The following is a 9,139-nucleotide window of genomic DNA, read 5'->3' as shown; positions in this document are numbered from 1 at the left end:
TTTGGTGCGAGCCATACCTTGATTGTTCTCGGTTGTAGCTAGAATTTCTTAAAAAAGTTAAGAGAGATATTGTTTGAATTTATATGAAAAGTGTATGAGTCATATTTGAGTGAGAATAACTGGAAGGTCTTATAATTAATTTTAAATTTTTTTATTTTAAGATATAGGTAATAATTACTCAAATCATGTTAATTTTTTATCGACTTTATTTCTAATATATTCATTTGATTATTAATCGTTGATGTATTTCTCGTTTCGGTTTTGGTTTTTCTCCTTTCCCTCGCTAACAAAAGTTGATATACAAGCTTAAAAGATATCATGATTAGAGATTCACTAAGAATGTTGTTAGCTTTACTATAAATAAATTTAATAGAAAAAATAGTTTCAACGTACTTAACTAGTTTTATCGAAGTCGTGTGACATCCCAAAAAGTCAATCTCTCCAAAACCTTTTATAATCCCTTAAAAACTTGTAAAAGAGAAAATAGATGAGAGAAAATATTTAATTAGGGATCCAATAAACAGTCATTTCAGTAAATATTTGACATGCAATATAAATTCAAATATAGAATTTATAAACTCTAAATAATTATGGTCCAAAATAGTTCGTTGTAGCTAAAATTTCTCCACAAGTGCCTATAAGACATTCTTATTGAATAATGCAATGAATTAGCCTTAAAAACTATCCTAAAAGTTTATCCAACCATGTGCCACCTGAGTCGTTTCTAGATGTTTTACTGGTTAACACTCCGTACCACTTTGTGGAACTAGAAATCCCCCAAAATGATTCTTTAGATGATTTATTTCTGGGTAGTTTTACTTATACATGATGATTATATGCAATATGTATTTACAAGCTTGAAATAACCATAAAAGCCAACTAAAACAAGGCTACCAAATCTATTACAAGCCTTCTATATATTATGTAAAACATGAATAAAACCGAAAAATATAGATATATACTAGCATGATATACAATACCTTGTTTATAGATATACATAGGAAAGATATAGATATACTCGAGCGAGCATGATATCGAATACATTGTTTATAACTTTATCTATGATACTATAGTAGGAGAGGGTGAATGATCTTTTTATTCAACAAAGCCTAACAAGAATATTGAAAGGACAAACATACAAATTAAAAAAGATTAACAACAAAAATTGAAAGAGTTGGAAGCAAAGTGAGGGAGTGTTATTCGTTTTTACATTACTAATAATATTATTAACGATGACTCATCTGCATTTATTTGGGATAAGTTAGAAGAGTTTTATTCGACTAAAAGCATAACTAATAAGTTATATAATGTAAAAATTATATAGGCTAAGGATGAAAAAAATGCTAAAACTTGGTAGAGCATTGAGCATATTCAAATAAATATTGAATTAATCGAAAAATTTAATGTAAAGATTAATGAAGAAGGTAAGGTGTTGTTACCTTTTACATTGACTCCTATAATAACTTATAGAGATAATACTATATGGGAATGATATAGTAACTTTAAAACAAGTTGAAGAAGTTTTAATATCTCGTGCTATAAGGAAATAGGATAAATTTGATAATATAAATAGTTAGACATTAGCTACTCAAAGTGAAGGATGACAAGGAGATTTTTTTAATAGAAGTATATAAGATCAAGAGTGAATCTTTAGATGATGTTCCATGTTATAAATGCAAGAGAGTACAAATATATCAAACAGAATTATCATATGAGAAAAAGGAAACGAGAAGAAAATATCGATGAGTGCTCTCTTGTGATAGACGATGATAAAAATATCCTTATAATCTCCAAAGATAACTATGTATCTTTCGAGAAGAGTTGGTCTTTAGATTTAGCTTGTGTTATTCATGTTTGCTCTCAGAAAGATTATTTTGATTCACTAAATGATAAGATGACTAGTAAATTAAGTTTGGATGATAACTCTACCGTGAAAATCATGAGTGTCAATAAAATAAAGATTAAAATAATTGACTAAGTGGTATATACTTTCAAAGATATATCTAATATTCTAAAGACGTCGAAGAATCTAATTTCTTTGAGTTTTTTAGATTCACAAGATAATAACTACAAGGTTATAGGTGAAATTCTAAAAGTTATACAGAATTGCATGATCACGATGAAAGAAAGATTCGTATGGAAAGGAAGTAGGTATCTACAATAGTAAGCTTTTGTTCATAGTGTAGAAAACAAAAGTGTGATATTCATGGTTTTCAAGATGTAGATAATTACGAGAGAAAAAAATCTTATTGGTGGTAAGACAATAAGATGAATGTCTTCCTCCAAAATTAAGTGACACCATTAATTTATTTTTAACAACACAATGTAGTGGCGAACTTCTTGGAATCATGTATTGAACCATGATTCAATTTCTATTTCTATTTGAGATATTAAGGGTGAATTCTTGAAGTAAATGGTTCAATTTCTATTTGAGATATTAAGTGAAAAAAAAACTCACGAGATTATTATGTTGGTAAGTATTTTTAAGAATATTAATTATATTCAAATTAGTTGATAGGGTCCTAATTAAATTGAAACTCCCAAGTGAATTACTATTTGTTACTATAAATATATATTGATTCTTAGGGTTTTGATGAAAGAGAGAGTTAAGACATTTTGGTAGCTCCCTAGAATAATCTCGAGGGTTTCTCAAGAAGAAATTCTGTAGATTTATATTGATAGGTATACAGGAGAATCATACTTGAGTATGGATAACTCTAAGAGTCTTATAATTAATTTTATATTTAAGAATTTAATTTTCTTCATGTAAACCAACTTATATTAATTTTACGTCAATTTTATAATATATATTTAAATTATTATTATTATTATTAAATATTATCTTTTGATTTTTGAATTTTTCTCGTTTCCCTCCCTCACAACAATAGCTTTCTACATTGTGCGCATCATTGCAGATCATTAGCGTGCCCAGTTGTTGCCTTTATGACCGTACTTACGTACTCAAGAATTGTTGCAGGCATCAGTGTTGGGAAGATCCAGTTTTCTTTCTTGAGAAATCTAGATAGAGTGTTCGAATGCATTGAATCGATCAAACTCTTCAGTTTCACTCATTTTACAGTTGCCTGATGGCAAAGGATCGAGAAAGAACAGACGAATACAATTTCCAATCACTTACTGGCCCAAGCTGGATTGGAACTGCACGCCAGTGGCCGGAATCCAATCTCCTCCTCCTATAAATGTCTCCACCGTGTACTTGCTTGCCTCCTCTGTGTTGATCCCTGGGTTGTAACCTGGCCACTTGACGCGGCCAGCTACAGTCGATCCAGGCCCGGTGTTCTGATACTCTGCATATCTGATGGTGCTCGGAGGCTCGGTGCCGATCTCCATTGGCAGCCACCCTGTAGGACTCACAACCGTTCCGATCTCCGACTGCATGATGATGGTGGTGGAGTAATCCTTCCATGGCCTGCCAAGGTAGGCTGAGACTGTGACGTTGTCGTATGATTCGATAGTGCAGGCCTGGATCGATATGCCGGTGTTCTCGTTGGGGTCCGTCTTGCCTTGCGCAGTGATGGTGGTCTGCTGGTGGGGCAGGGCCTGCCTCGGCCTGATCTTGCAGTCCTGGAACACGACGGCGGCGTCGCCGAAGATGAAGTCGACGGTGCCGGCGACGTCGCACTCGCGGTAGAACTGGCGTAGGGAGTGCGCGTAGAGGGTGTTTTGGTGGCCGTCGAAGGAGCAACGGAAGAAGATGGAGCGGTCGGAGCTGGACCGGAGGGCCACCGCCTGGTGTTTCTCGGGCCCCGCGAAGTTCCTGAAGCCCATGTCCATGGCCATGAAGCCATTCCCAGCTGCAGCTGAGACAAAACTCGTTGATGAGGACGCTTGGTAAGTGTATTATGAGAGAATGGAGGTCGATGACCTCAATTTCATTCCAACGATCTCAGAGCAGAGCTTCCATGGAGTACTTACTGAAGGTTGCAGTGGAGAATGTGGGCGTTCCCTCGATAAAGTTCAGCTTCCCGTCGACGATCGTCTTGTACATGCCATCCCCCAACACAATTACGTTCCACTTGCTCTTGTCCACCACCACATTCTCCTTGTACACGCCTTCCTTGATGTAGATGGTGAACGGGTGGGCGTTCTTCTTCGGTGCCAGATCGATAGCTTCCTTGATGGTCTTCACCTGCCCAGTCCCGTCCATTGCCACCGTCACGTTCTGCTCCCGCCTCGCCGCCATATCTTGCCGGAGAGCTCTCCTCTGCGCTCTCGAGATCCACGCGGGATACCGAACAGCGGAAGGAACCGATAGCAGCTTTCTATGCAGTGGGAAATCTAGCTTCTCCATGATGCCGAGAATGCCCACCACAATGGCCAAGCTATTGCTGGTGTACTGCGTGGAGTTCACCATGGCCACCGCCATCTTGTCCCTGACGTTTCCGGTCGTGCCCTCGAACCCGTCAAGGCACGTCTCCTGGTCGGTCACCGCCGCGCTCAGCCATGTCGTCAGGTCTTCGATCTTGGATGCGTTCAGCAGCGGTTCCCCCGGCAGCGGCTGCATCAGCGACAGCGAGTCGTTGAGCCGGTCGATCGCGCTGTCGAACAGCTGGTCGCAGTCCCGGAGCGCCGCCTCGAGCCGCTTGTCTTTGGCCGGGATCTCGAACGAGCCGGCCACGGTCGAGACCTTCCCGATGGCGTCGACGGCGACAGCAAGGGAGATCCTGAAGAGCTCCTCGGGGTCGTCGGTGAGGTTGGCGCCCCTGGCAGTGGAGATGCTGGAGAAGCACGAGTCGGGGTAGCGCGTCACGTTGCACATGGCCTTGATCGAGTCCGCTATTGACGTCGGCGAGGGAGAGCCATCGCCGTGCCCGATCGCCGCGACGACGCCGACGGAGACGACGATCACGACGAGGAGGACGGCGGAGGCGGCGAGGAGGGCGAGACGCCTTCGCGTGGTGCGGCGGAAGTGTCGGTCCGCGATCTCGCTCACCTTCCCGTAGCCATTGAAGGACTTAACGATGTCCATTGCTGCCACTTCCGCTTCTCCCAGAGCTTTACTGTTCTTAGCTTCGACCTATACTCCATGTATAACAGGACAAGGTAGACTCCAAGATGGATCAAAGGCACAGGAAACGAAGGAGATGGAGATCTGCCGCATGCTGCCTTCTTGCCTAGGACATCCTCCGTTCACCATCTAACCATTTGATGCATGTAGTTCCAACCTTGTCTCCATCTTCACACTGTCAATCGATCCTACTCTCAAATGAAAAGAAAAAGATGGTTGCAAGAATCATATCGTAGGGTGGATGGCTCTGTCAATTCTTAAAGCTTAGTAGTTGGGATCCAATTTAGCCTATTGAGTATTTGGTAAGATGGCACCTACCATGTGCCAACCTGTGGCTACTGAGATGATGAGCCATTCCCAGACTTGGCCATGTGAAATCTCACCATCATTCTGCAAAAGGTTCTCTGTGTTACTATTGAACAGAAAACAAAGCTATGCTGACATCAAAATTGAAACAGAGGACAAAATATGCTTAGAAAGAAGCAAAGCTTTTTAATGGACTGAGATGGCTGATCTGTAATGTTCTGCATTTTTTTTTGTGATATGGTGGTACACAGTGACACAAACAACACAACATGTTCTGCAGTCACAAATGAAGCTTAGATGCTGCTTCCAATTTGAAGTGAAAAGCTAGAGATCTTTACAGGTTGGCTCTCTTTGTTTGATGGTGTCATAACATCAATGGAATCAGCATCAGATTTCTGAACCTGAACATTGTTAGCTTCTTGTAATGTCTTATCATATCAGATAGTCTTGCATTATTCTTGAGCTTCTTCTTCTAAAGAATGAGATTCAAGCTGAACATTAGAACACTTGTATCATACACACAGGAAGAAAGATCTAAAAGACATGCAATTTTAGCTGACTCAAATTAGAGCTTACCTTCAACTTCTATTTTATAATAATAAAACCTTAAACCAATCATCTTTTGAATATAGCTTAATAAATAGCTTATGTACTTTGTCAGGCAAAATAACAGCTGCACTGCTCATCATCACTTCAAGCCACTGATGGCTACTCTTCCACAATTTACACTCAGAATAATTGCATCAATCCATTCAAATTCAGATTCATCGTTTATTGACCAACTTAAGTTTTGACAAACTGAAGCAGGAGGTCGTGTTGTTTTGTCCATTCCTTATTCACAGTTTCAATAAACAAATACCAAACAGATGCATGACGACAAACCTTTGGGAATATAATTTTCACCGACAGAAACTTGATCTCCTTTGACTCACAAGTCAAGCCATTGTTGCTTCAACCCATGCAATGTCACGCTGGGGAGGATTACAACTCAGTAGCATTTGGAACAGCACTTGCTGTCTCTTGCAAAAGCGCAGTTCGCCGACACAGCATTAATAGGTGAGTATTAGTTGCCTTCAGATGCTGGAAACGTTGTACTTTGATAGACGAACAATTAATGATCTACTGTTTAGGCCATCACAAATGCACGTTAATAAGGTCGATCGACACTTTCTCGTAAAGTTGGTGAGCTAGTACATCATGAACCCTTTCTTCCTGCAGTCATTACTGCCTCCACCTAAAGCATTTAGCTGACGGTTTCCCTTCTTTTGTCTTTGCTTGGAAGACAGCCAAAGAAATCTCTTCGACAACAACTGGTTCGCACTAACCAGTGAAAATAATTAGTAAGTCTTCTTTATGGCTGGGTGTAGTAACAGATGAGCCCTCTGCCTATACTCGTACTGCCTCTTCGTTCACTATGCAGCTAATATCTCACGCGCTTTCTTCTCCCTATTTATGTATCCATCTCTGGTCTTGGATCGCCTCATCTCCACCCTCGCCTTGTACACTACGGTTCGGTGCTCTGGCTGAATCACACGTGTTGCGATGTTGTCATACCAATACCTTCTCGTCTTCTTCGTTCTTCCTCTGGCTACAGTCGCTGCACCGTCACCCTCTGTCTCCCCTGTGTCGGCGTGCAGGTCCTCCTTCTACCCCAAGCTGTGCCGCGCCGTCCTGTCGCCGTTGCGGTTCCCGTCGAACCAGTACGAGTACGGCCGGTACTCCGTCAAGAAGGCGCTCAAGCGGGCCCGCCGGACCGCTGCCCTGTTCGACCGCTACATCTCCGGTGCCGCGGGCGGTGGTCGGGCTCGCCGAGGCGTGAGTGGCGGGGCACTCGAGGACTGCCGCGCGCTGGCCAGCCTCAATGCGGACTATCTGAAGGCGGTGCAGGCGGAGCTGGGCCCGCGGGAGGCGGCGCTTGGCGCGGCCGCGGTTGGGCGGGTGAGGGCGCTGATGAGCGCCGTGGTGACCAACCAGCAGACGTGCTACGACGGGCTGGAGGTCTCCCACACCTTCCCCGAGCTGCGCGGCGCCCTCGCGGACGAGACACGGCTGTACGGGGTGTCGCTCGGGTTGGTCACCACCGCGTTGGACCGGAGCGGAAACCGCGGGCATGGGAAGAGCACCGAAACCGACGAGCGCACAGGTGAAGTCGACAACATTCATCTCTTCCTCGTCCTCTTCTTTTGGAAGTACCACACGTGCATTTCTCGGCGTGGACGTACCATCGCCGTCTGGGCCCACTAGGTGCGGTCCTTTGACCTTCGTATTGGTCCCACTCATCCTGTCGCTAAGAAAGAGCCACGGATCTGCTCGATGCCCATGCAATCACCTGGATACATACGCCACATAGACGGCCTTGATCTAATCTCTAACATATGTTTCGTGTCTCGCTCGCTTGCCTTGCGATTGGCTATCGAAGTAGGCTCCCGCAGTGGGCTCCACGTCTGAGGCCCCCGTTGTTCCCTGTACCAGGCAACTTTGTCTAATAATACTGTCTCTCCTCAGGGTCTACCGGTGGTCAAAGATCGCCGCCGGCTGATTTCTCGGCGATTGGGAGGAACCTTCTCGAAGAGAGCGGCGAGGTCGTGCCTGTAAACCAATCACAGTCGGTGACGGTAGCCAAGGATGGCAGTGGGAACTTCACAACCGTGGGAGATGCCGTCGCGTTCGCTCCGAACAACACAGCCATCGAAGATGGCTACTTCGCCATCTACATAGAGGAAGGGGTTTACAGCGAGAACGTGGTGGTTCCCAAGAACAAGAAGAACCTGATCTTGATTGGAGTAGGGATCAACAGGACCATAATTACCTCGAATCGCAGCGTAGTCGACGGATGGACTACCTTCGCCTCTGCTACATTCGGTGAGCGCGCATGCTCCTGCTTGAATTCTGATGCATGTTATGTACGTCTTCTGAACATGAGGTATTTTGGTGAGCGCAGTGGTGCACGGTGAGCGATTCATAGCCATCGACATCACCTTCGAGAACACGGCTGGGCCGGAGAAGCACCAGGCGGTGGCGGTGCGGAACAGTGCCGACCTCTCCAGCTTCTACCGCTGCAGCTTCCTGGGCTACCAGGACACGCTCTACGCGCACTCCCTCCGCCAGTTCTACCGCGACTGCGACGTCTACGGCACCGTCGACTTCATCTTCGGCAACGCCGCCTCCGTCTTCCAGAACTGCAACATCTACGCGCGCAAGCCGCTCCCGGGCCAGGTCAACGCCGTCACGGCGCAGGGGCGCACCATGCCGGACCAGACCACCGGCATCTCCATCCACAATTGCACCGTCCGCGCCGCGCCCGACCTCGAGGCAGCGGATCGTAACTTCACCAAGACCTTCCTCGGCCGGCCGTGGAAGGAGTACTCGAGGACGGTGTACATGCAATCGTTCATCGACGGGGTGATCGAGCCGGTGGGGTGGCTAGAGTGGAGCGGCAGCTTCGCGCTGACCACATTGTACTACGGGGAGTTCGACAACCATGGCCCCGGGGCCAATACCAGTGGAAGAGTGCAATGGCCAGGGTACAGCCTGATGAATGCCATGGACGCATTGAACTTTACCGTGTATAATTTCACCACAGCAGACGCTTGGTTGTCGTCCACCTCCATTCCTTACTCTGGCGGGTTGCTCTAGAGAGAGAGAGAGGAGGTAGAAGAAAGTGTTATTAGGTTGACCACTGATTACATCAACTCTAATTCGTCATATAGATTGCTAATTATAATGTAATCCATACAGTTCGCAAAACCGAAAGATTACCCATGTTCTGTGCCAGGAATCAATTACTGTTCAAGTGGTATCTTATTT

General features: G+C 44.7%; 2 protein-coding genes across 2 annotated transcripts; one reads left to right on the top strand and one right to left on the bottom strand.

The window, feature by feature from the left end:
• Nucleotides 1–2,986: 2,986 nt before the first annotated feature.
• On the bottom strand, nt 2,987–5,277 carry LOC103977428 (pectinesterase 3). The gene is made up of 2 exons (XM_009392922.3): nt 3,934–5,277; nt 2,987–3,818 (listed from the first exon to the last, which is right to left on the bottom strand). Exons 1-2 carry the CDS (start codon nt 4,985–4,987, stop codon nt 3,133–3,135), a joined length of 1,740 nt encoding a protein of 579 aa, XP_009391197.2. The 5' UTR covers nt 4,988–5,277; the 3' UTR covers nt 2,987–3,132.
• Nucleotides 5,278–6,799: 1,522 nt separating this feature from the next.
• Nucleotides 6,800–9,094, top strand: LOC103977427 (pectinesterase-like). Its single transcript, XM_009392921.3, has 3 exons — nt 6,800–7,475; nt 7,838–8,194; nt 8,274–9,094. The coding sequence occupies exons 1-3, from the start codon at nt 6,875–6,877 to the stop codon at nt 8,966–8,968; spliced, it is 1,653 nt and encodes a 550-aa protein (XP_009391196.2). The 5' UTR covers nt 6,800–6,874; the 3' UTR covers nt 8,969–9,094.
• Nucleotides 9,095–9,139: the final 45 nt, after the last annotated feature.

This window comes from Musa acuminata, chromosome BXJ3-3 (genome assembly GCF_036884655.1).
Source record: "Musa acuminata AAA Group cultivar baxijiao chromosome BXJ3-3, Cavendish_Baxijiao_AAA, whole genome shotgun sequence".
Taxonomy (NCBI): Eukaryota; Viridiplantae; Streptophyta; class Magnoliopsida; order Zingiberales; family Musaceae; genus Musa; species Musa acuminata.
This window is presented reverse-complemented; position numbering and strand designations above follow the sequence as displayed.